General features: G+C 43.7%; 1 protein-coding gene across 5 annotated transcripts; it reads right to left on the minus strand.

Moving 5' to 3' along the window:
* Nucleotides 1-419: 419 nt before the first annotated feature.
* On the minus strand, nucleotides 420-25,898 carry ACOT9 (acyl-CoA thioesterase 9). 5 transcript variants are annotated; one of them, XM_080795188.1, is made up of 16 exons: nucleotides 25,387-25,898; nucleotides 22,195-22,292; nucleotides 20,064-20,090; nucleotides 19,385-19,430; nucleotides 17,202-17,372; nucleotides 16,901-16,938; nucleotides 12,792-12,875; nucleotides 12,280-12,383; nucleotides 6,900-6,973; nucleotides 3,106-3,173; nucleotides 2,460-2,571; nucleotides 2,205-2,295; nucleotides 1,948-2,033; nucleotides 1,451-1,538; nucleotides 1,152-1,302; nucleotides 420-734 (listed from the first exon to the last, which is right to left on the minus strand). In XM_080795188.1, the coding sequence occupies exons 1-16, from the start codon at nucleotides 25,404-25,406 to the stop codon at nucleotides 646-648; spliced, it is 1,347 nt and encodes a 448-aa protein (XP_080651314.1). In that variant the 5' UTR covers nucleotides 25,407-25,898; the 3' UTR covers nucleotides 420-645. The 5 variants fall into 5 exon arrangements, with proteins under 5 accessions (XP_080651314.1, XP_080651316.1, XP_080651318.1 ...); XM_080795190.1 differs by having other exon boundaries at nucleotides 22,195-22,526; nucleotides 25,387-25,550; XM_080795192.1 differs by having other exon boundaries at nucleotides 22,195-22,273; nucleotides 25,387-25,537.
* Nucleotides 25,899-27,487: the final 1,589 nt, after the last annotated feature.

The raw sequence follows: 27,487 nt of genomic DNA on the forward strand, positions 1-27,487 counted from the left end.
GGCCGAGTGTGCTGAAGAGCTGCCTGGCAAATGGAAGAATGAACGTGTGGGTTCGGTGTGTCCTCATGTGCATCCGCTCTGAACAGCTCCTCTTGGTACGGCTTTAGATCTAAAGCTTCCCACAGATCCTTCCAAATTCCTTACCTTTTGTTGGATCCCTTCACCGACTTTTCTTCTGCCCTCTGTCAACAACAAAAGCTGGGAAGCAGAGGGAGGCAAAACACAGAGGAATCGTGTCGGGTTGACGGGATTTAGACAACACAGGGAAACTGCAAGGTCAGGCTTAAGGAATGCCCTCCAAATACCTTGGCAGGAAAGAGCACATATGGATATTTTGTGATAAGTGTAAGAAAGGAATGTTTCCAACTGCATATAAAGGCATTCTGCCCTAATTTCTTTACCACACAGGAGGCAACATGGTAGGGTCACAATTTAAACTGTCTTGAGAGTATTTATTGTTTAATAACTCCTCCTCCCTCTGTCCCACCCAGCTACCCTCTCAGTGTACTTTCTGATCATCCTAAAGGCTGAATCCATCCTTCTCTCTGGAGGAGGAGAATAAACGCAGAAACCAGGACACGTGATCAGGCCTCCATCGGGCACTATGTCCGTGTGGAGAGTCGCTCTTCAACAAATACGGTTTTCCTAGGGCTCCACAAGGTAGTTCTTCCTCAAGTTCACCGGTATGCTCATGGAATTGAAATGCCGCTTCCCGTCTAAATACAACATGGACTCTGAAACACAGAAGAGAGAACCGTGAAGAAACCGACGGAACCTTACAGTATCATTGAACAAACACGAGACTACGAGAACACGAGGACAGCAACGAGCGTGCACGTGACACTGGGCATGCCCTGTGGGGCCAGGGCCAGGGCCGTGCAAGGCTCCTGAGGGAGCGGGCCTCCACTCGCGCCCCTGTCCTTGGGCTGCACCAGTCTCTGACCACCACCAGTGCCGACCCCTCAGACAACGGCCAGCCCGGGCAGAGCAGTGACAGCCACCGGCAGGCAGCAGCCCCTCAAAAGCACAATCTTCTAAAAATATGTTCCTGAGCTAACAGGCAACGGTACACGTCCTACACAATTTAAAAGAAGGAAAATGTCTTTGAAAGTTCTTCCATTCATTAGGGACAAGCAGACACCGCCGCTCACCTCCATATGTTCTGGGGAAAACCAAGGGCACTTCTTTTTCCGACATGAACGTGAAATGAAAGACATTGGTGGTCATATGCTCTTTACTCTCAAGAGAGGCCACTTCACTGTGTACTCGGACTTGAATGTACTTGTCCTGAGTAAAGCAAACCTAGGAGATTTAGACATGACAGTCAGTCAAGTGCATTCGCGAGGCGGGGAAAGGCAGTCATAAGATAAACGGTGGCTTTAGAAAAACAAACTTCTCTTCTAGGCCCAAAGGATAAAAAACTGTGTTTTGCCTCTCATCGCACACCTACCTGCGAAGACAGAAACAGCAACGATCCAACATCCACAGGTTTTTGAAACATGATATCGTCCACTGCTACTACAAACGGTCGGGAGCCACTAACGGAAAAAGGCAGAACTGGGGTCAACCACAAAATCCACACGATCTCTATTTCTCCCCTAACAATGAGCTGAAGCAAAATTTCAATGATAAAAGAATAAACCTAGGGAAGGGGGAAATAATCCTACTAGTAAGAAATGGTAAGCGAGGCCCCTGAGACCAGACCACCCCTCTACCTCTTCCCTTCTGCCTGTCATCACTTCTTCTCAGGTCTTGAATGTACTAAGTGACAAAGGCAGAGCAACAGCCTTTGAAAAAGTAACACCAAAGGCAGGTGGTATCACTGTAATGTGTATCTAATAACAGAGCAAGTGCCCCAACACATCCAGACTGGGCCAAAATGTTTCAATTCAAGGGGGCAGTACACATTGCTTCTCAAAGGTTACAACCACCTTCCCCCTAACTCACCCAAAGTTACAAGCAGTAGCCCATCCAAGTTCATATGCTTTCCTCATAAGGAAGCCACCAAAGATCCGATTGAAAATGTTGCGCTCCTATTGGACATAAAATAAGGCTGAACATACACAAGCTCATGGCCACCCTCAAAGACAGAAGAAAGAACAATGCTGCGGAACGGAGGTCAGTTTAAAGGTGTGTCAGATTTTACGTGAGAACCACGAATGCGACTTATCCTATTTAAAGGATTTTTCATTAACTTACAATACCTGCGGGTGGCAAACTTCCAAGCTCTTCAGTTTTGAATTCTCCATCCACACTGCGTTGGGGGGCAAAACTCGACTTTGAAAACTTACAGTCCTGTACAAACAGAGACTTGGTAAACCCTCTTGAAATGCCAGGGTTTTGCTGACGAAAAGTAAAATATTTGCAAACAACTCCCAGTATGCCAAGGCAGGCCTAACTGTGGAGAGGGCCAAAGTTTAAACGCTTTCACAACCTAAGATCTCACCATGCTAACTTACTTTGGATCCAGCGTGTTAAGAAACATCTCGTGGATGGTAGTCCTCTCCTCAGCACTGGGAGCCATTTTCAGTAATGACTTGGCACTGAAGGCGACCCTTCTCCCCCTGTTCACTGGAACACAGGACAATAAGGAGCTACGAACAGGGTGGGGGTCACACTACAGCACTGGGGTCCCTGACCTGGGCTGCGCTGGACCCTACAAAGGGAACATTTCCAGATTTCGTAAAGCCCACGGGCAATTATACACATATCCCAGAGAAGGCTGCTGAGGCTACGTAAGCTGTCCGGCGATTCTTGGCCTCCAGGAGGAAACTGCACTGGCTCAGGTGGGACTAATTAAAGACCACACGGAAAGACGATCCCGGCCTAGACCCTTGCCCAGCAGTTATCTCACTGATCCATTTATTACAAAATGAGAAAGCAAATTCTTTCACTTAACGAATATTGTCTAATTGATAAAACTGTTCAAACTAAGGACTCCAGTGGAAAAAAAAATAAGGTATTTTTAATTTCAATAAATTACTGGCACGAGAAAGACACGTGACTGCTATGAGGAGCCCATCCATACTCTTCCATAACCTCCTCTGCAGTACAGTTAATGGGCTTTTTAAACTGTATCTTTACATTATAAACAAATTAATATACATTCTCCTTGTCTAAAGAGCTCTTCTTCCTCTGGGCTTTCAGGGATGAGTGGATTTACAAACGCCGGCCTAAAGAGAAGAAAAGAAAAAATTACAGTTTAAGAGGTGTCATGACCCAGTAAATATGGAAGGTGACCAATTACCCACTCATTTCAAGAAGTCTTTGCTGCTGGTCTTGGGTAATGCTGTCTGACTGCTTCCCTAATAACTCTAGAACAACTGAGGAGCTTTCTGGTCATGAACTAGTCTGTACACTAGAAAGTTCACATTTATAAAAAGGATACTGCCTCTCCCCGAAAAATTTCACCTGATCGCAGTAACGAGGAAACAGTCAAAAATAGGCTGTAGAACATTCTACAGGACACCTGGCCTGGACTCTTCAAAAAATGCCAATGTCCTTAATATCCAGTGGTGGGTATTAAGGAGGGCACGGATCGCACAGCGCACTGCGTGTTATATGCAAACAGTGAATCATGGAACACTACAGCAAAAACTAATGATGTGCTGTACAGTGACTAACATAATAAAAGCCAAATAAAATAAAAAATGTCAACATCTTAAAAAGACAGGAAATGGCAAGGGGGCTCTTTAAAAAAACAAAACAAAACATGTTAACCACATGCAGTACATGATCCCTGATCAGATCCTGACTCAGGGGGAAAAGCTATAAAACTAGGGACAAGTGGCCAAGTCTGAATGTGGGTCGTACATTAGATAGCACCACTATACCACTTAAATTTCTGGCTGTAATAAAGGCATCGAGGTTATGTAGCAGAATGACCTTATTATCAGGAGGTACAGGCTGAACCATCTACAGAAGTAGTCTCAAAACTTACTTTCAAGTGATTCAGGGAGAGAGTGTCTATGTGTGTACGTAGAGTGAGGGGGCCACAGAATAAGGCTGGTGGCAAAACGTTAACCGGTGACTCTAGCTGAAGCCTAATCGGTGCTCACTGCACTATCCTAGCTCTCTATAGGTGGCAAATTTTTCAAAATGGAAATAAAGATACTGAAATGGCAGCTCGGAAAATTCAAAAGCATCATCTGCAAGAGAGTTTAAATCCAGCCCTTTCCAGGGTTGGCAAGGAGGCCCAGGCCAGCCAGCAGCAGCAGGTCAGCCAGGCTGCTGGGAGGAGTGAAGAGCCGCGGGCTGCATTCTACGCTACCAGTCACCAGAGGACGGTTTGATCCTAACTCACTCTTCCGAGTCAGCTCTCCATGCAGCAGGAAAGGTTTCTCACTGCAGACTCCTTCAAGTTTCTAATACAAATCAGACTCCCCACAGGCCCCTAGAGTGTCCTGTACCAACAGCAATCCCATTCCATTCCGTCCCACCCCAGCACCAGTGCTTCTCCGTTTCAATGTCTTGGGTATGACTCCTGTTAGCAACCAAAAATACAACTTAAGAGAAAGAAAGTATAAAGCCAAAGAAGTTAAAATCTGTAAAGTTCAATATGACTTGGAATTGATGGTATAAACTCATGACGCTGGGTGTGTGTTTGTTGCTTTTCAACACGCAACCTAGCTCTGTCCACTGAAAAGGCATAGAGACAACGACAAACAAGAAACAACATACAGTTCTTATGCCCAGATTCTGGTCTCTGAATACCAGTGCTTGCTAAGAGGAAACCTTGGCCTCCGTGGAGAAATGGCTGATTCCAGACCCGAGGCAGGAAATGTGTTAGATGAGCCCAAACATCCCACTGTACCAGAGAACAGGAAGACTGGAGGGGAAATAGGAAAAGGGCTGTTCACAGAAGCAAGCTTAAAGGGGGTCCTACTGCCCAAAGATGGTACACTCTGAGCCCCAGGAAGAACAAAGGCTGCAACTTACTGACATACATACCATTACAATCCATGAATTCACAATGACGCTTTTTTTAAAAAGCCGAAAAGTAGACACGCCATGTCATCACTAGCTAGTCAAGCAACCCATTACTTGGAAAACGTGTAAATAAAGGGCAAGAATGAAACACTAATCCTGACTTTCCTTTACAAATCAAACTGCCCTAGTTAACAAAGGAAGGTTCTTCTTTCCAGAACTCCAAGTAGTAAATATAGGAGGAAAGACAGGATTTACCTTAATGATTAAAGCAATGATCAGCAATGGACATTCAAAGCACTGAAAGAAGGGGCACCTGGGTGGCTCAGTGGGTTAAAGCCTCTGCCTTTGGCTCAGGTCATGATCCCAGGGTCCTGGGATCAAGCCTCAAGTCGGGCTCTCTGCTCAGCGGGGAACCTGCTTCCCTTCCCCTCTCTCTCTCTGCCTGCCTCTGCCTACTTGTGATCTCTGTCTGTCAAATAAATAATAAATAAAATCTTTTTTTTTAATTTCTTTTCAGCGTAACAGTATTCATTGTTTTTGCACCACACCCAGTGCTACCCACGGAATGGGAGAAGATATTTACAAATGACAGTACAGACAAAAGGTTGATATCCAGGATCTATAAAGAACTCCTCAAACTCAACATACACAAAACAGATAATAAATAAAATCTTTTAAAAAAAAAAAAGGCACTGAAAGAAGACAGGGAGCTAGCTACTCACATGGTGACAAAGTACACTCTGGGAATACCCTGTACCCCACTAGGACCTGCAGATTATTGCTGATCACAAGAGGATCAAGTGAGCCCTCCAATGAGAAGGCCAGTTCAGTCACCACTGATCCGCCACACACCAATCTCAGCAGCACAATGAGCGGGACAACCTGTATCTGACTTGATATGTGAGATTCATTATAATTTTGAGATGCACAGATCTCATCACCTACAAGATGCTCTCATCAAATAAGCTGAACCCGAATCCGATCAAAGCTTTAGATCTAACTTCAGTTTACAGAAAATACTAGGGATACAGAAATAAGTAAAAAAAAAAAAAAAAAAAAAAAAAAAAAAAAACAAAAACCATAAGGGAGCCACGAGACAAATCCAGAAAGCCGGACACCGTACAGAAGAACCCATCTGGCCTTTCAACAAGTTGATATGAAACACTAAAGGGGCAACGAGGACACACAACTGTTCTGGATTAAAAAGCCTTAAGAGATCATACAATTCTGTGAATACACTAAGAGACATTAAACGGTACCCTTTCAATAGGTGAATTGTATGGTATGTGAATTATATCTCGATAAAGCTATAACAAAAATAAAAGTCTTAATAGACATAAAAATCAAATATAGTACCTGAACTTTGTTTGGATCCTGAGTCGAACAGATCATTAAAAAGATATCTGGGGGGGCACCTGGGTGGCTCAGTGCGTTAAGCCTCTGCCTTCGGCTCAGGTCATGATCTCAGGGTCCTGGGATCGAGCCCCACATCGGGCTCTCTGCTCAACAGGGAGCCTGCTTTCCTCACTCTGTCTCTGCCTGCCTCTCTGCCTACTTGTGATCTCTGTCTGTCAAATGGATAAATAAAATCTTAGAAAAAAAAAAAAAAAAGATATCTGGGGAAAACTGAATATGCATTGACCATGAGAGTATATTACAAACATACTATTATTTTTGCTAGGCATTCTAATGGTAATGTATTTTTTTTTTTTAGGAAAATATCCTCATCTCTAAAGTGACCCCTACACAAAAGTATTCAGAGTGAAAGGTCATTATGTTTAGGATATGCTTTAAAATATAACAAAGAAAGTAATATAGTTTGGAAAAACAGATGAAGCAAATATGGCAAAAAATGTTTAAAAATTCTAAGTCTAGTTGATGGGTATATGGAAATTCATTACAGTCTTCTCTCTAGTTTTAGGTCTCTTTGAAATTTTCAAAATAAAGAATTAGGAAAAAAGAGAAGTTACCCTTTATTTTCAGAATCACGAGCCACCATTACAAATGTCGCATCCAGAACAGGACAAAATTCATTGCCATGTAACTAAAGAACAATGGAAAGAAAATACAGATGTAAGAAATGCATTTACTGGGAAGACTTGCTGCAATTCTAACAGCTAGCACGCAGGCTTTGAAAAGGCTGCAATTAGAAAAAAGCGCATGCATTAACCACCATCTGCTGAGCTGCCAGGCACAGAACTAAGCTCTGCGTGAAAGGGCAGCAAGACCAAGGAGCCTGTGGTGTGAGAGAGGAGAAAAACTTCCTAACGTTCAAACAGCATCCATGAGAGAAGGGCTGGGATGGCCATGACCCACAGGCTCTGGAACCACGCGTGACTGAGACTCAAGGGCAAGGGTCACAGAGGGACCGGCCCCATCAGCATCATGGGACCGTCGGGCAGCACGCAAGATTCTGCATTCTCCACGCCCGCCCACCCTCACGAAGGCACACAGAGCCAGGTGAAGGGCCCACTGCTCCCACAGACGTCAGTGTTTTCAGTTGCCAATGACCAGCCCATTTGGCTTTCCTTAGCTGAGCCTGGGGGCTCCCAAGGAAGGGTGAGGATCAGTGACAATTCTGTGGATGAAGTGAGACATGTACAATGCACAAGGCTTTGAGGTTTTAAGGCATTTCTTATCCTCTAGGGGTCTGTACTTGCAGGAAAGTTATGCCGTGAAGTCCCATCATCAGCTGGGGGTGCGCGAGGCTCGCTCGTCAACAGACCTCACCCCTCATCTTCCTCCCTGTGCCCGTTCAGGCCCCATCACCCTCCCCCTCGACCTTCTTCCCGCATCTTTTCTAAGCCCGAAGGCACTACATATAAAGCCTTCCACAACACGGCCCAGATTCCTTTCTGGCTGTTCACCGAACACCCCCCTCACACCTGCACCTTTTGCCCTAGCCACTGCTGACAACTTGGGAGGTCCTGGAACGTACTACGCTAGTGAACTCGTCCTGTCCATGCCCGTGCCTGATGCCTTCGTCACAGCCGCCCTCCTCAGGACACTCCTCCCCACCCCTGCCCCATCCCTCCTCCCAAGGCAGAGGTCACCATTCCCTCCTTGGTTAGCTACAAGAATGGAAACGAAATCCTCCCCTGAAAGTGGTTTTCAACACAACAGACGGATACCACCCCTGCTGGGAGTGTCTGGATATGTGTTGGAGAGGTTCTGGTTGTCACATGACTTGAGGGACATCACTAACGGGGCAGGGGTAACCAAGGAGCTAAACACCTCACAACGCAGGGGACTGTCCTGCATAACTTCCTACATGCAATGCCAAGAGCGTCCCTGTGAAGAAATACTGTACAATGCTTCAATACTACAGAGCCTCCCCAATTCACAGTGAGATTGTATGCCAACAAACCCACCCTAAGGCGCAAATGTCATTAAGTCGAATACACATGACCTACAGAACGTCACAGCCTAACCTAGCCTACTGGAAGCATGCTCAAGAACACTGACGTTAGCCTATGGCTGGGCGGAATCATCCAACACAAAGCCTATTTTATAGCAAAGCGTTGACTACCTCAGGTCATTTATTGAATACTGTCCTGAAAGGAAACAGGGAATGGCTGCCCGGGGAACAGGCGGGTTGCAAGTGTATTAGTCATCTCTTCTCACGAACACGTGGCTGCCGGGGAGCCGCAGCTCACAGCTGCTGCTGTGTTGCCTATCACTCGCCCAGGAGGAGATCAAAATTCAAACTTCAAAGTACAGTTTCTACTGAACACTGTTTCACGCCATCGTAAAGCTGAAAAATCAAACCATCCTAAGTTGGGGGCCAAATATCACGGTCATTTACATACGTGGCGGAGTCCCTCCACAGCACGCACGCCCTGAGGACCAAGACCATTTTCGCTCACATCTGCATCTCTAGCACCTAGCACAAGCACCAGCAGAGAGCAGATAATTGCTGATGTATTAATTAAGGCAGAAAATGATTGAGCATTACTAGACTGTAAACTCTAAGAGAATGAAACTTTGTTTAGCTCACTGCCGCATGCCTAGCACAGAAGAGGCCCTCCAGAAACAGTGGCTAAGGGAACAACAAATGAATGGATGTCAGGAAGTGGGCTGGCCGACTCACGCCCAGATGCTGTTGTGAAGACATGTATAGCCTAGCAGATAAACAGATGTGTTCATACGCAGCTCGGTGGAGAAGAGATTCGCAGGCACCAGGAGGAAGGGTCAGAGCGGGGGTGGTGGGGAAGGAGGCATGGGAAACGAACAGGGGCTGCGAGCTGCAAGGATGAGGGAAGCATCCGGGCATGAGGGGACCTGGGAGCAAAGGCGGAATTCAGATCTGTGGAGCCAGAGCATGAGGACGTCAGGCCAAGAAGAAAGCATAAGCAATGGTACTCATCCAACCCACTGTTCAAAGTACATGTTATCAGAAGGAACACCTACTAGGGCTAAACATCGAGAATGCAAAAATGAACAACGCTCTACTCTTAGGAAGTTCAAAATGTCCCGCAGCAAGCCCTAGGAAGGTATATAAATGCTAAGTTGGTGCGAATACGGTTGTGGAGCTAGTTTATGGAGCGCCTTGGATCTTAACTAGTCCAAAGAGTTTAGATTGTAATGCACAGAGAACGGTCACAGAAGGTTTTTGAGAAGGAAAGCAAGGTGATTTGAGGTCGGCTCTGGAAGGTCTAACTGGTCCCTCAACAGAGGGACAACAGACTGCAGCAGGGAGGCTCACTAACTAGGCCCCTGTGCTTCATTCAAGGCCTCACTGCCTCTTGTGTGACAAGAACGAAGTCTGGTGAGCTGTTCTGGGTGATGAATTTGTAAGGCTTGCCCAAAGGCTGTGGAGGCAAAGGCGAGAATCGAGGAGGATTAGGACCGCAGAAGAAGCTGAGGTGCTCAGTTTGTAACACGCTGGATTTGAGGCAGCAAGAGCACAGGCAGGGGCAGAGATGTAACAGGTGCTCGGAAGATAGGTCTGAAGGTCAATCCCAGAAAAGACTTGGGACCACCTCCACAGGAGTGATAACAAATTAACATTACTGCCAACATAGCATTAGTGGTCACTGTGTGACAGGCAATTATACCAAGTAATTAAGACAGTTGGGTTGGTTTTTTATTCATACTTACCAAACAATATAACACGGTACTGTTTCCATGCTACACTTGAGAAAACAGAAGCTCAGACAAGGTACGTAATCTACCCACAGTCTCATGGCTAATAAGAAGCAGAGCTGGGACTTGAACCTACAGGTACTCAAACCAAAGGCAAAGCACCTACCACCAAGTTTCCTCTCTGGAATGGAAGGATCACTCAGCTCTTGAGTTATTAGCCAAAATAGCCAATGAGAAACACAAACTTAAAACAGAAGTCTGTACTTGTCTGACATTAATTTTCATTGGCTCTGTCCTCGCAATAACTCCTGCGTCTCTTTTCAACCTATTTGGCCAAGATTCAAATTACCAAGAATCCTCCAAAAAGCAGATCCGACAGCAGGAATCGGAGCAGGAATCAACCATGAAAGTGGCTCAGTCAGGTAAGTGTCCAACTCTTGGTTTCAGCTCAGGTCACGATCTCAGGGTCCTGGGATCAAGCCCCATGTCACGCTCTGTGCTCAGTGCGGAGTCTGCTAAGATTCTCTGTCCCTCTGCCCCATAAATAAATAAATCTTTAAAAAAAAAACAACACTCTCTGCTCACCAGGGAGCCTGCTCCCCCCCCCCTCTCTGCCTCCCTCTGCCTGTCTGTGATCTCTCTCTGTCAAATAAATAAATAAAATCTTAAAAAAAAAAAACAGTGTGGACAAATCATAGCTATATCCCCTACGATCTGCATTTTGTTCTAAAAAGTGTTACTGTCAGTTATAGCAACATGGGAGTTAAAGAATCCAACTGCTTATATATAGCATCAAATAAAAAACTAAACTATTCTGATAAAACTTTAATTACTGCAGAGTAAGTTTCAGACTTTTCTAAAAGGTGAAATGCTTTATCATTCCAGAATAGAAAAAATGTATCTGAATAATGGGCCTACTGAATACCTTGGCATAACTGAAGAAGCCATTCTTTTTGTCCCTTATTATTTCTTTTTGAGTAAAGTTGACACACACTGTTACATTAGCTTCAGGTGTACAACACAGTGATTGAACAAGTTTATCCATTATGCTATGCTCACCATTCGTACTCTGAGTTATCTGATTTCTGTGCTACTATCCTCCTTGAGGAACCTTTTCTGGTCAAATGTCTTTATTTCTTTATAATAGCTACTCTGAATTCTGCTCATTAGAGGACCTGTTCCTAACTGCTGTATTGGTCTAAGTGACTGTTACGGGTTGAACAGTGTCCTGGAAAAAGATATGAAGCCCTACCCCTCAGTACCTGTGAACATGACCCTACTTGGAAGTCGGATGAGGTCATACTAGAGTAGGGTGGGGCCTTACTCCAACATTACTGATGTTCTTGTAAGAAGAGGGGCACCTGGCTGGCTCACTCGGTAGAGCATGTGACTCTCAATCTCGGGGTTGGGGTTGTAAGGTCGAGCCCCACGCTGGGCATAGAGATCACTTAATTAAAAAAGAAAAGAAGAAGAGACACAGAGACACAAGAGGGAAAGAGTATAGGGCAATGGAGGCAGAGATTGAAGTGTCAGAGCTGCAAGGAACGCCAAGCACTGCCAGCAAACCACCAGAAGCGAGGAAGAAGCAAGGAAGGATTCTCCCCCTACAAATGTTAGAGGGATCATGGTCCTGCTGAGGCCTTGATTTTGGACTTCTAGCTGCCAAGCGGTGAGACAATTTGTTTGAAGCCACCTACTTCGTGGTACTTTGTTACCGCAGCCCTAGGAAACTGACAGAGTGACCATTACCATTCATGCCTAATGGAACTCAGACTTGTGTGAATTCTCTGGGGTAAATAGCTATATGTGATTTGAAAGTAATACACACTGAACATAAACACCAAATAATGTGTCAGTCTTTACAGAGGAAGAGGACGTTAACAACCCACCATTTACCGGGCGCCTGGGTGGCTCAGTCAGTTGACCGTCCGACTCTTGATTTCGGCTCAGGTCATGATCTCAGGGTCCTGGGTTGGAGCCCCTGGTTGGGCTCCGGGCTCAGCAGGGAGTCTGCTTGAGATTCTCTCTCTCCCTCCGCCCCTCCCCACATTCACTTCCTCTTTCTCTCTCACTCTCTCTAAAAATAAATAAATAAATCTAAAAAAAAAAAAACCACCATCTGCATGACATGAACTTTCAATTATTTTTTTCTAGAAGTGGTGAGCTGTATACCTGTCTATTCACAGAGAGGTAAACACGCTTTTCTTTCACCAGGCCTGGCCGGTGGTGTTGGAACAAGCAGGCAAACTTTAGATGCATACACACCTGCAACATTTGCATCTTCACTTCCATGGATGTCTTCCCAACCCAGCTAACATGGCCACTGAACTTAATGTCCTGTTCTGGGCTTAAGCTCATCTTACACATATCTACAAAACAGAAAATCAATCTGAGTTCAAACCATACCCAAAATTTTCTCTATTACAACTGGAAAATTTCACTTGAAATTCTGGCAAATTCTACCACATTTCCTTTTTTCTTTTTTTTTCAGTCTTCAAAACCAAAAGAACTTTTTTGACATACAAAAGAAATTTATGTATCTTTTGGAAAACTGCAGACAATGCAAAGAATATAAAAAATAAAATGGAATCACGCAAAACCCTTCCACTCAAAGAATACTATAATAAATATGTATCTTGGTATACAGCATTCTAGACATTTCCCTTTGTATATATACATAAAGATACCCCCATAAAAGGAAAATATTTCCCCTAATTTTAATAATCTCTTGTAATTACTAAGAATTCTAATTATGTTCAGAAAACAATATCGCTTACCAATCTTATCCACCAGGGCTGTAACTATTGACAAAGGAGACATCTTAGCTTCATGAATTCTGGTGTGCATGTAGCAAATAAGAACTATTAGAAAAGAGAACAAAATAAAGGAAAAACAAAATTATTTCTCAACATTTACAACTGATTCCCTGAAATTATCTTGTTCTGAAGACCCAACCCCCCATATCCCACTAGTGGTCTTATCTGAGGACCAAAGACTTTTCATACATTGAAGAGATTTGGGGATTCTCTAATCTAACTGCCCACTCAATTTTAGATTTGGTGAAGAAACCGAAGCCCAAAGCCCAAGCCTACCAGGTGGCCTGTTACCGCTGCCCAGAGATGCAGTGCCTCAATTAGAGAAAGACCCCAGCGCATGAGTCTGACAGCGTCAAACATCTTCAGAAAAGAGAAACAAATCACAAGGACTCAGCTATCTAATTTCCCTCTGATTCTTTCCTAATCATAAAGCAATTATTTCACTTAAGTTTTCCCTCCTTCCCCATAACACCCTTGACTCCTACACTACCCTGTGGCTGTGTACTTTCCATATTTCAATAAGCTTAGCGTGGCTCTATGCATCTTATGAATAACAACCCATTTAAAGTTGCATTATACTTCTGTGTTTGGTGGCCTCATTGCTTCCCCATGATTCATTCAAACTTGGATCAGTAACCCTCAGGGTCCAGGGTCTGCATCCTATAAATATTAGTTAAGTGAGAATAAATCCTTCCATCCATGCACCTGCTAAAGGATGCACTGGGGGAATGAGAGGCTAAAGGCAGGAAACTCCATTAAAAGCCTCTGTGGTGCTCGTAAAATAAATCGCGTGTGGCTGACCTATGGCAGTACCAATGGAAATGAAAAGATCCTAGAGTTAAGAAGAAGGTACACTTGACAAGATTGTCATAACCCCAGGTCTTTAGTTTGCCTGAGTGAATATGGTACACCAGTCACTGAAAAAGAGAATACGAGAAGAGTAGAATGGACTATTTTCAACATGTTAAATTTGAGAAGCCTATGGCATATCCAAATGGAGATGTCCAGGAGGACAAATGGGTCTAGAACTCAGAAAAGCAAGGCAAGAAACACAGCTTCCTAAGGATTCCACATACAGAGAACAAGTGAAGCACTGGCAGTAAACGCGATCATTTATTGTGAGCGTACAGACAAGCAAGAAAGCACAAAGGACAAAACCCTGGGCATAACCAACATTGAAAAGGTTACTAGAGAAAGAGGAACCCACAAAGGAGACTGGGAAGGAACAGCCAGAGAGGCAGGAGGAAATGTCCCCAAAGCCCAAGGATGAGTTTGGCAATATTAGGAGCCACAAGGGGATCAGGTAAACCTTGAGCACCCATTAGATCATGAAATAAGGGGGCCAATGGAGGGCTTGGCAAGAGCAGTTCAATGGCAAGGAGGAGCAGAAGCCAAAACATGTGAGACTGGGAAGTAAACAGGAAGTCAAGACATAAAGGAAATAAGAGCAAATGACTTTTTCTAACTCGTTCCAGAAAGTTAGCTCTGAAGTGGGGGAGAAAGTTCGACAGTGTTGTAAGGGAAGGTGGCCTTACATAGTCTTCCTTGTAGGACGGAAGAACCTTGAACATGTTTATAAGCTGAAGGAAATGTGAACTTGAGAAAAGGCTTGAGATATGAGAAAGCATAGGTGATAAGGCAAGTTGCTGGAAGAACTAGAAAGAACAGAATCAAGTCAACAGGTGAAAGGAATGGCCATTAACAGGAGCCAGGGAGCCCGATGTGGAGCTCGATCCCAGGACCCCGGGATCATGACCTGAGCCAAACGCAGACGCTTAACTGACTGAGCCACTCAGGCGCCCCTGACCAAGTTTATTTAATCTGGAGGGACAAGCAGCTGGGTGTTAAGCCTAACAACGGACTCAATGTCTATATTGTAGAAGTCATTAGAGCCTTTCTTTAAATCCTTTCCCAACAGTTCAGTCCAAAAGTCATTAGAAAGCGCAAGCAAGGTAGCCCAGAGTAGGATGCTGAAGCCCATATGGGGTCAGGAGGACATAAAGAAGGAGGCAACAAGAGCAGTGGCCCAGCATGTTGCAGGCTGAGCACAATGAGGAAGGTGACCCTGCAGAAGGGGACCTAGGATGAATCCCAGTGAGATGAGGGGAGTATCCATGAGGGGTCCGTGAAGGGATGGGGTGGCAGAGGTATGAAATTAGTTTCATGCAGCGGACACTGATCAAATAAGTAAATGGATTTAGGACAATGGAGCCAGCTGGAAAGGGAATTACAAATACGAAAAGGGAAGAAATCAATGAACCTGTGGTGCTGAACCAGAATTGGAACTGTCAGCGTGAACCCATCATTTTCATAGATGGATAAACAGACAGTCAGAAAGACATAGATGTAAATGTATGTGCATGTGCATAGATTCCCCACCTCATCTACTGAAAGGGCATGGGAGCAGTGATACCCCAGCTGCGAGGACCACTCCCAGCACCGTTATCTTGGTTTCTAATTACCATTCTCCATCAAGAAGAACCAGAGCTCCTTGGAGCTTTGGCTGATTCTGGGATGAAGTCAGGGCAAGTACAAATAAGCCTAGAATGTCTTCCTGTGCCAGAAAGTGAGGACGTGCTCAAAGAATGACAGGGACACATGAAAAAAAAAAAAAAAGAAAGAAAGAAAAACACAAAAAACAAAGGCCAGTGTGAAAGGACTGGGACAGTCCCAGCCCAATCTGAGCACCATAAGAGATGAAAGTGACATATCATAATCCACTCAATAAAATAGGAATCCTTGAATCCATATAGATTTTAAAATAATAAATTGGAGGTCTGATGAGAAATGGACTGTTTGTAAGGTCTAAATTTACCTGCCTACAAGGTATGTATTCATTACAAAGGGGTAAAGAGTAACTTTACAGTGAAGAAGTCTGGCTGAATAACACTCCATCAGAAATGATGAGTACCCACCATTTGCATCAGTGTGGACGGGACTGGAGGAGATTATGCTAAGTGAAGTCAGTCAAGTAAAGAAAGACAATTATCGTATGGTTTCATTCGGAGGACCATAGGGGAAGGGAGGGAAATCCAAAGGGGGAGAAATCAGAGAGAGAGATGAACCATGAGAGACTATGGACACCGAGAAACAATCTGGGGGTTTCACAGAGGAGGGGTAACCAGGTGATGAGTATTGAGGGCATATGCTATGATGAGCACCGGGTGTTATACTTAACTAATGAATCACTGAACACTGCATCAAGGACTAACTATGTACTATACGGTGGCTAACTGGACATAATAAAAAAAAAAAAAAAAGAAGAAGAAGCCTGGCAGACACCACCTTCAACAAGGAATCAAAGTTAACATCCCAGTGATGGGACAAATGAGAATTATGTACCAGTTGATGAGATGCAGTAAGAACACACCATCATTTCTGTGATGTTCCTGCCAAAGATGCAGGTCTCAAATCTAATCTTGGGGAAGCATCAAATAAACTGAAACTGAGAGAAATTCCACAAAAGAACTGGCCTACCACCTTCAAAAGTATCAAGGTCTTGGAGATCAGAGAAACACTGAGGAGCTGTTCTTGACACAACAACTAAATGCAACATGGGATTCAGAACTGGATCCTCTCTACTGCAAAGGACCACTAGTGAAAGTTGAATGGGGTCCGAGGATTAAAGAATCTCAAGTAGCAGGGTTAATTTCCGGATTTTGATGACTGTATTGTGGTTATGAAGGAGAACGTCCTTGTTTGTAGGAAAGACTAATGAAAACCACCGGGGGTAATGGGCATCACATCAGCATTATCTTACATGACTCAGAGAAGAACAATTCTTTGCACTATACTAGCAACTTTTCCATAAATTTAAGACTTTTTGAAAAGTTATTAGAAAGAAGAATTAATGAGATTACAACTGTTAAACAGGAATCTACATTTTCAGGAAAAAATTTATGACAACTCAGAGATAACAGAGACTCTTCTTTTACTCCTCTTTTAGAATATCCTCATCTGTGCAAGTTAAAGAATTAAAAAGTCCCCTCCAGCCAAAGCATTCAATGTATATCTACAGAAATACTAAAATAGTAAGTATCTATTTAGAAATACTAAAATAATACCAGTACCTCCTAAGCTGTCAAGGTCCTCAAGAATCCTGCCAAATCTGTGAAAAAAAAGACAACTGCGATTAAATGAAAATCATGATGATCATCCCTTAAAAAGGAAGAACAGTTTGGAGAGATGAAAGGTTCTCAAACTGATTGTGGTGATGGCTGCTTGACTCTACGAATATACTAACAACCACAAAACTGCTCACTTTACATAACTGAATACTATGATATGGGAATTATATCTCAAAGTCACAGTAATTAAAGGAAATAAAATAAAAACAAATAAATGACACCAATAAAAAGAGCACTGTGTTACCTTATGGTGTTTTGAACAGTCAAATATTTCTCTCGTAATTCAGGCTGACTACCCAAAGGCAAGAGAACCTCAATATAACTGTCTCTCATTCTCCTGGGCGGCAGTCCTTTCTGTGACTCGGCCAAAAAACTCTGAAGTAATTTTCTCTCCTCCATTGCTTTCACATGGTCTCTGAGAAGAAAGGATGCAAGCTTCATGAAACACAGAGGCAGTGCTCTCCCGCATGCCAGTGACATGCAGGCACATCAGACACCATCAAAGGAGGAAAACAAAGGTCTGGACCTACCGCATCCACTCTTCCTTCCCTCCCGCCCCACCTGATACGTGGTGGAATTAAAAATTTTCTGTTAAAATGCCTTGGGCTTGTAGATTAAAAAAAAAGACTTATAAGTGTTAGAGATACACCCAAACAAACCATATATATTCTCCTCATCAAAAAGTGTATTCAAACAACAGAACACCTGACATCGAATTAAAAATGCAGCGATGGACACAAACATGTGTATGGGCTGAAGAACACAGTGGCCTTTGAACACCACATTCCCATTTCTCACCTTGACAATTCTCACATTCTCTGTGCCCCAGCTCCCTCTCTCTCCCTCTCTCTCTCTCTCTGCCTTCAATTTCAGAAGAGACAGAGGAAGAAAATGGAGCATATCCAAAATAAGTACGGAAGGCAGAGCAAAAGGTAAAGAGGAAGAGAACGTGAAAAGGAAACGGGAAGGGAAGAAAAAGAAGAGATAATTAAAGTGGGAGAGAAGAGAGAGAGACAAGGGGATAGGAAACTAAAATGTTGACAATATCATTAGTTCAGATGTCTTTCTAAGTTTCACTTACAAGGTATTATTGCCAGAAACTGCTAGCTTACCAAAACTAGAGGGGGTAAAGGAACAAGTTAAATGGCACCAGGTAAATCCTAAATATGGAACATTCTACGGGACAAACGGCTTGACCTCTTTAAAGTGAAGCTCACAGGAAAAAAAAAAAGGAGGGAGGGTAATTGTCTACTATTCCAGATTAGGGGAGACCAAAGAGCCATAACCACTAAAGGCAATATACAATCCTTTATTGGATCTTGGTATTTTTTTAAAAGCTGTAAAAGACATTTGAGGAATTACTATAAATTTACATCTGTAAGAGAATATTGTGTTTGTTAAAGTTACATAACGCTGATTTTGTTACACAAGAGTATTTATTTATCGGAGATATATGCTAAAGTGTCATGCTATCATGATACCTATAATTTACTTAGAAATAGTTCAGCCACGGGCGCCTGGGTGGCTCCGTTGTTAAGCGTCTCCCTTTGGCTCAGGTCATGAACCTGGGGTCTTAGGATCAAGTACCACATCGTGCTCCGCACTTGGCAGGAAGCCCACTTCTCCCTCTCCCACTCCCCCTACTTGTGTTCCCTTTCTCGCAGTGTCTTTCTCTGTCAAATAAATAGATAAAATCTTAAAAAAAAAAAAAAAAGAAATAGTTCAGCCAATACATGCATATTGGCAAATCTGGAAAACCCTACATATACAATCAAGATGGTAGGGACATAGGTATTTTTTTTCTACTTTTCAGTAATTTGAAAATTTTCATATAAACAGTTAAAAAGAAGTCCTTAGATAATTTCTATACCAACAATAGATTATTTTATGTCTAGTGACTGCTTTTTCTTTTTGTCTCATTTAGTCTCAAAATTTGGTACGCCAAGAAGGATATTATCTTATTTCACAACAGGGAAGTACTCAGAGACCAGGTTAACTATGGACTGACAAGAAGCAATAAAGGAGTCAGGATGCATGAAATAGAAAAACCAAGAAACTTGGGTTTAAGTCCCAAACCCTAAAACTTAATCCTTCAGTCTCTCTGAGTTTCAGTTTCATCATCAGTAAAAAGGATAGGAATATACGCCATAAGCATGTCACAGGTTTTGCTGAGAACCAGTGAGGTAAAATACCAGAATACACTGTGAAAAAGGCAGAGTGCGTGTAAATCACAATATTTTATGACAACAGTACATCAAATGATGAGTATGTTGGAATGCTGGTCTTCTCCCCCAAGGAAAAAAAAATACCTCTCAACCCATTTCCGAACACAGGACCCCTTCCATCCCTACAATGAGACCATCAGCTGGGCCTAAATACAGCCTTGCCTATAGGGATGAAGAATGAATGACCACAAAGCGTGCTTACCTCCAGTTTGTGGATGCTCCTACGATCTCCCGCAACTTATCACGAACTAAAATAAAAATGAAGAGGTTACTCTAAGAAACAAAGAAAAATTGGAACTGGATTACGGCAATGAGTTCAAGAACTATGAAAAGCAGTTAATAAAAAAAAAGAAAAGAAAAGCAATTCATGCACTCAAAAGCTTTAAAGAATGATTAATTTCCATTTAATGCAACAACAAACAGCTCAGGAAAGGGATCAAGCCTCTGCTTTCTAAAAACTTGAAACAACTATTGTCTCCTTCGAGCAGAAAAGAATGCTCTGGTGCCAATCACTGGGATTTATTTACGCAAACAAAAAGGGTAACTCTGATTATTCATCAGGTGGGGCAGTATCACGGTCAGTAGGAGCCCCTTTATGATGGAGATATTATGACCAAAATTGTCACCTCCTTTCTTATAGGCAGTAATAGATCAGATTGCTTAGTGCAGGGACTAACACTGATAGCCAAGTCTCATTCTGATTTTTTATACTATCCTAAGTGTTAGAAAAGTTTAAGCCACAAAAATGAAGCAAAGACATAGATCAAGGAAAAGCAAAGAAAGCAATTTAATTTTAGTTAATGCTCAAAATGTGCAAGAGTAAATTAATGCCAAAAAAATTAAGCACTTAAAAAAAAGTTGATACGAATTACCACACACACCGTGATTCACATGTATAGGTGAACATGCTATATGGATAAAGGGAAAATAAATTAGAAAAGCAGTGGAAATTAAAGACTAAAAAATAAATCTATTTACATGCATTTATACAGGATTCATAAAATATATATTTTAGTTATAGGAAATTAACTATAGCAATCCTTGGTCCTTCAATAACTAACTGATCAAAACGAAATAAGGTTAGATAAAGATGCACTTTAATGAAAAATAGTTGATTTTTCTGTCAAATAATTGTTATATGCCATAAATTTGGTACAAACTCTAATGACAACTAAATCATCAGGGCGTCTGGGTGCCTCAGTCGGTTAAGTGTCTGACTCTCGGTTTTGGCTCAGGTCATGATCTCAAGAGTTGTGAGATCGAGCCCCACACTGGGCTCTGCACTCAACCTGGAGTCTGCTTGGGATTCTCTCCCTCTCACTCAGTCCCACCCACTACTCTCTTGCGCTCTCGCTCTAAAATAAAAGAAAGAAATAAAATCTTTAAAAAACAACTAAATCATAGAGAACTGCAAAATATACAGGCATATCCCATGTTATTGCATTTCACTTTACGTCCCTTACAAATAGGATGTTTGTTACAAATTGAAATGTTGTGGCAACCCTGCGTCAGTGCCATTTTTCCAACAGCACTTGGTCACTTCATGTCTCTGTGTCACATTCTGGCAATTCTTGCAATATTTCAAACTTTTTCATAATGATTATATTTGTTATGCTGATCTGTGACCAGTGAGCTTTGATGGTACTATTTTAATTGTTTTGATATGTACACTGTTTTTTTGGACACAGCACTATCGCTAAAAGACTACAGTGTAGTCTCTACAGTATCGTTAACAGACTACAGTGTAGGGTAAGCGTAACTTCTAAATGCACTGGGAAACCAACAAATTGATTTGACTCACTTTGTTGTGATCTTCACTTTATTGTGCTGGTCTGGAACTGAATCTGCAATATCTCTGAGGTATGCCTGTAACCTCTAGGAGACTGGACTTATTTCTGACCTTTTTTTCCCTCCTGAGCTCCTTGAATAAAAGAATGGCCGGAAAGTATGCCAAACAGTACACTTGCTAATCCCCGCTGACATAAAATGATTATTACTAGTTTAGTCAGCATAAGAAGAAAGATGGGTACTGAGGGCCAAGAAAAACTAGAAATTTTAATTGTGTGTGTATATATATATATATATATATATATATACAAAATAAATTTGTACCTTTCCAAGAAGCCACAATGTTAATTATAATGAATATTCCTAAATCAATACAGACATCCATAATTTACATATCAGACTAGTAATTAACTTCAACTAAGCAAGGATTAATATGTTGTTTGTTTGTTTTTTATTTATTTGAGAGAGAGAAAATGAGAGAGCGAGCGAGCACGAGAGGGGGGAGGGTCAGAGGGAGAAGCAGACTCCCCACCAAGTGGGAAGCCCGATGCGGGACTCCATCCCAGGACTCCAGGATCATGACCCGAGCCAAAGGCAGTCACCCAACCAACTGAGCCACCCAGGCGCCCCAACTAAGCAAGGATTAATAGCTTCTCTAATAAAACTATAGATTAGGAGCATTTAGTTGCTACAAGTGAAGAGCCCATGTCTTACTTATACAACAGGTGTCTTTTGTCCATGTTTTCCCTGTAGTACTGATACAAGGAAGGTGGAAATCATTTACTGAAAGAGCTCCATCTCCCAGGCTCCCAGGAACAAAAGCTCCAAAATTCTGAATGTGGTTTCTACTCAAAGCTATACTGATCATTTTATAAATGAGAAGTTTATGAAAGGTCTACCTTTAAGGGGGCACCTGGGTGGCTCAGTTGGTTAAGCCAGTGCCTTCATGACTCAGGTCATGATCCCAGAATCCTGGGATCGAGTCCCATATCAGGCTTCCCCTGCTCTGCAGGGAGCCTGCTTCTCCCTCTCCTTCTGCCTGCCACTCCCTCTGTTTGTGCTCACTCTCTCTCTCTCTGTCAAATAAATAAATAAAATCTTAAAAAAAAATCTACCTTTAGTATGTCTCATTTGTCCTAAACTACCTATCTATATGCCTCCCAAGTAAGACAGGTTGTTTTTTTTTTAACCACGTGGGCCTAAAAGGTAAACACCTATGCTTGCCTTCATGCATATGGATGACTCCTTTTTTCTCTGGATTCTGGGATCCTTGAGTCAATCTTCTGCCAGGAATAAGCAGCCCCTTGTTCAAGGAACAAAACCTATGAGACAAGATAAAACACACTGGACTAGGTTCCACGGCTTCTAGGTAACCCCAAAAACCAGCCCCTCCTCCCAGAACACTTGGCCATCCCACATCCTTAGTATATACATTCCTGTAAGGGTCTGTACTTGTTTCTCCAGTGTATGTATATTTCCATATGATGCTATTCCATAAATCATCTCTCCAACTGGAGTAAACATTTCATGAGAGCAGAGACCAATTAGCTAACAATCTATAAAATAAATAAAAGATATCAGCCAGGTTTAATGGATCCACTCTTGCTTTTTTATTAACTTCAGAAGCCCAAAATCAATTTGGTAAACAGTTAAGTAAATTAATTATGAACGTTTATTTTGTTCTTTATTCTCACACCATAAGTTAAAGCCAATTGTAAGTTAATCAATGTGAAAACAGAATTAGCCCTCTCCAGACTCAAAGAGAATATTTATTGGGCTGGGGCAGAAGTCTCCTAGTCCCCAAACAAAATAAAAACTATTGCCCAAATGTGCCTAGCCTAGTCTGCCAAAATAAGTTAAGTTGGTTTTAGTTCACTGTTTACATGTTGACTCCTAATCGCTCACTATCATATCAGGGATAGCACACATATAATATCAGAGATTAACAAGACAATCTCCTGAATGCACAGTTGAAGAAAGCAAGGCAGTGGAGAGGTCCAGAACCCCCAATACTGTTACTCATTCTAGTTCAGATTATTAGTAAATTCTTACTACCTCATGCCAGGACAAGTGAGGACTAACTTCCCACCACCCCCAAAAAAGTTTTTTCATCTGTAAAATGGGGTGGTTATAGTGCCTTATCCTACAGGACTGTCATAAGGAGAAAGACGTTCACAGACACACATGCACGCATGAATGTATCTTCAGGAAGCTGTATTTTTCACAATCTCGGGCTACTTCCCTTTTATATATGCAGCACTGAGGTGGAGGGAGCATAAGAATGGTTTCATCACTACCCTACACCTCAGTATCTCAGGGATATTGGTTTATCCCCTGATTAGCTCTCTGGAGTTTTACAGTGAAATTCCTAGGTAGGCCTTTAGGAGAAACTGTCAAGAGCCTTTGAGACATTCAGGCCCTAGGACTCTGTGATTGAACTTTTCCAATGAAAGAAGATCAAGGAGGCCAATCTCTTCAAGTCTTGCCTAGGAAGTCACCGAAGTCACCTAAGGTGTGAGCAGAAGTGTCTTAGCTCTGTTCTGGGTCCCTAGCTTAGGGTAGGTGTCCAGGAAGAGTTTTCAGTACATTAACAGGCAATGCCACCCATATGCCCTGCAGTCTGGGGAAATGCCTCAGTTTAGAACCTGAACAAGGGGCGCCAGGGTGGCTCAGTGGGTTAAGCTTCTGCCTTCAGCTCAGGTCATGATCCCAGGGTCCTGGGATCGAGCCCCGCATCGGGCTCTCTGCTCAGCAGGGAGCCTGCTTTCCCCTCTCTCTCTGCCTGCCTCTCTGCCTACTTGTGATCTCTGTCTGTCAAATAAATAAACAAAATCGTTAAAAAAAAAAAAACCTGAACAAAAGTGACTCTCTGTTGAGTCTGGGGGAAAAAAAGAAGCTACGAAGACTGCCCACTTGTCAAATAACCTAATCATCTCAAACAGTCAGTATTCGTTGATGAACTCTTGCACTCACTGAACACTAACAGAGTACCTGCTTAAGGTTCAACAGAACTCACAAGAAAGGAACACAGGTTTGTGGGAGTTCAGGGCAAAGAAAGACACCTCCAAAGGGGAGAGGAGATCAAAAAAGGTCTCCTTGGGGAAAGGCACATGGCAAGACCATGTAGCTTTTTTTTTAAAGACTGATTGATTGGTTGATTGATTGACAGAGAGAGCACGCCATGCACAAGCAGGGGGAGCTGGAAAAGAAGAACCAGACCCCCCACTAAAAAGGGAGTCGGATGTGGGGCTTGACCCCAGGACCTCGAGATCACACCTGAGCCGAAGGCAGGCACTTAAGTGAGCCACCCAGATGCCCCAAGACTGTGTAGCTTTGTGGAAGGCCCCTCACATCATGTCCAATGTAACCTGAAGTCAACTGTGGCCCTTCCTGTAATGTAACACTGTCTAAACAATGTTAACAAAGCTTTTATTTTTTAAGTTCTATGAAAGCGAGGGAGAGAACCTTTTTCAGCCAACAGCAAGATCCATTAGGACAGTGAGTGAGAGAGAGAGAAAGAGAGAGAGAGAGAGAGAGAAATACACGATCCCCAAGAGAAATGATGGAGTTCAGTGTCAGTCAGCGCCGGTGTGGGCCACACTGAGTTGGTGGCACCTGTAGTGGGATGATTTCAAACGCTGTAACAGGGTAAGGCCCCTGGGGACCTTGCTAGGCACAAAGAACCTGGGGACAGCTGGAGTGCCTGGGTGAAAGGAGCTAGGGGAGAGCCAGACTTGTCCTAGAGTCTAAGTCCCTAGGCGTTAAGTGGGCAAGCTGGCATGTGACACATACAAAAAGGCATCCTCCTTGTCCAAGTAGCCTAATCAAGTCCCCCACCTCGCGCCCTTGCTGCTCATTAAAGGTAAAATTTAGATCGGCACCAAAGGCCCTAGGAACACGGTCCTAGTGAGGTCCTGACAGCCCAAGAGGTACCCCGCAATCTCTGCGCACATTAAAATACACTTTACCCAGAGTCCAAGTGGTCAAGCACTTAACCCCGAAAACGCTCTCCAAAGGAGGGCAAAGTGTTGGAAAGTTAATGTGGAAACCTAAAGGCGAGCTTTCCGACAAGAGGCTAACTCCAAACCACACCCCTGATGAACACAGAGAAAGGAATTTCAAGGAACACCCAACTTCCTCCCTTAAAGTGCCGCCTCGCTTTTAATACCAAACTCTGCTCCAGAAGCCTTTAAGGTGGGGGTCGCGGCGCCCCACCCTAAGCCAGACAGCACCGGTCCGGGCGCGGTAGCGGAAGCTGGGGGGGCCCCTTCCCACCCGGCCCCCCTTTCTGCCCCCAAACCAGGGCATTAGTCCCTGCAGCTGGCAGCCGGTTCCTTCCGCCCAGGCCCGCTAGCAGCCCGGAGCGCGAGCGTGGGCGACCCCAGGACGGCGCCACGCCGGCCCCCTGCTACCTACCGCAGCGCCGCCCGCCTCATCGCGCTCTGCGGCCGCGTGCACCACCAGAGACCCGGGCCACGCGAGCCGGTCGGCTGGGGGAAGTTGAGGGAATGGAGAGCGCGAGCGCGGGACCCGCCGTCGCTCCCCACGACCGCACCCTCGCGGAGCAGCCGCCCGGGGGCGGAGCCTCGCTGCTCCGGGGTGGGGGCTCGCGGCGGTCCGGGGGTGGTGCGCGGCGCCTGCAGCCTCTGTCATTGGCGGGAAGCCGGAGTCGGTCGCGGAGGAGCTTCCCACTCAGCCGGCGGCGTCGGGCGTGTTGCTGCCGGGAGGACAGACCAATCCCCGCCATTATCGATGAAAGGTACCACGCAGCACGGACAGAGTGTGACGTGGAGGCCGGGGGTCGTCGGAGCTTGTCTCCGTTATGGCACCGCGCCCTACGCCGCGCCATCTTGACCCCCATGCCTCGGCTCCTGAGCTGTGGTTCTTGCCCTTAGCGGCGCATCGGAATCTTCTGGGCAGCTTTCCGGAACCCTGATGCCTGAGCCCCACCCTCTGGGGATTCCTCTATAGCTAGGAGTGGGGTCTGGCCTTCAGGACGTCTAAAGGCACCCCGAGGTGATGCTTACGTAAGCGAAGTTAGAAACCACTGACCTTAAGGGAAACAATCGTTTCTATGCTAATCTCGGCCTGCCCCCTAGTGTTTGAAAGTTGGAGATTTTTGGCTGGCCTAGAGATTTCAAGGCCAGAATGAGTATGATTTTACCCTAAGACCTGATGCTCCATTTCATTCAGCGAATGCTTATTAAGCCGTGTGCAGTGCGCCAGACGCTGTTGAAGATGCTGGGGATGCAACAAAATGGACTAAAATCCCTGCCCTTAGGGGGCTTTAGAAGGAAAACAAGTCAGCAAGTTAGCAAAGGACATAATTTCAAACGTCATAAAGCAGTCTAAAGAAGAAACAAAACAAGATAATGAGACAGGATCCTTCCAGAATATACACAAATCTTGACTTTCCCCTGAAGATGTTTATTTCCTAGGAGGCAGTGACTGTACCGTTACGCTTTTTATGATACCTCATGCTTAGTAAAAATGTGTCCATTTTAACTAATCTGGGGTTTTTTTTAATCACTTCATAAATTACAAATGGAACATGGTCTTTGCTTTTGTCTTTCCTCTCTACCTACCTTTCCCTTTTATCAGATCCACATCCAGAAGGCTCTCAGCCTGCAGGGATACATAATCTTCCATTTTTGTTCACTCTGTACCTTTTCACTGATGGTTTTGATACATTTTGTGTCCCTTATACTTTTAACTACTCTACCACATCGGGGCTCCTGGCTGGCTCAGTCGTTAAGGGTCTGCCTTTGGCTCAGGTCATGATCCCAGGGTAACTGGGATGGAGCCCAGTGTTGAGCCCCATGTCGGGCTCCCTGCTTGGCTGGAAGCCTTCTCCCTCTCCCACTCCCCCTACTTGTGTTCCCTCCCTCGCTGTCAAATAAATAAATAAAACCTTTTTAAAAAATAACAATACTCTACCACACCTAACACAGTACAATAAATATTTAATTGAATTACACTATTTTTCTTCTTTTTACTTTTAGTTAAAGCAATGTTAGAAGTGGAGAGAAAAATTAAAAGAGAATTTTTCAGGTTACAAAGATAGTATAATAATGGATAGGGACAGCTCATAATTTTTGTGGGACCAAGTCACCTCCCAACCAGACACATTCTCAGCATATAAATGGTGTGGATTTGGACAGAACAGCTGAAACCTGGGACTCAAGGCCATGCAGATGCCTTCTTTCCATCACTTATCTTCGTTTCCCTTTGCACACTGGCCTCATTCTTTTTTCTCTGTATATTATCTTTCACCACATAGCAAAAGAAGTTCCTGAACTTTACATCTTATAGCTGTAGCTATATACATAGAGACTGACTCAAATTTCTGTGTCCCAAGTACAAAAATTCCTGAAAAGAAAGGGGATTGAAAAGTATAAATTTTCCATTATAAATTAAATAAGCCAAGGAGATGAAAAGTACAACATAAGAAATATAGTCAGTAATATTTTAATAACTTTGTATGGTGACAGATGGTGACCACACTTAACGCTGAGCA

Source organism: Martes martes (genome assembly GCF_963455335.1).
Source record: "Martes martes genome assembly, chromosome: X".
NCBI lineage: Eukaryota > Metazoa > Chordata > Mammalia > Carnivora > Mustelidae > Martes > Martes martes.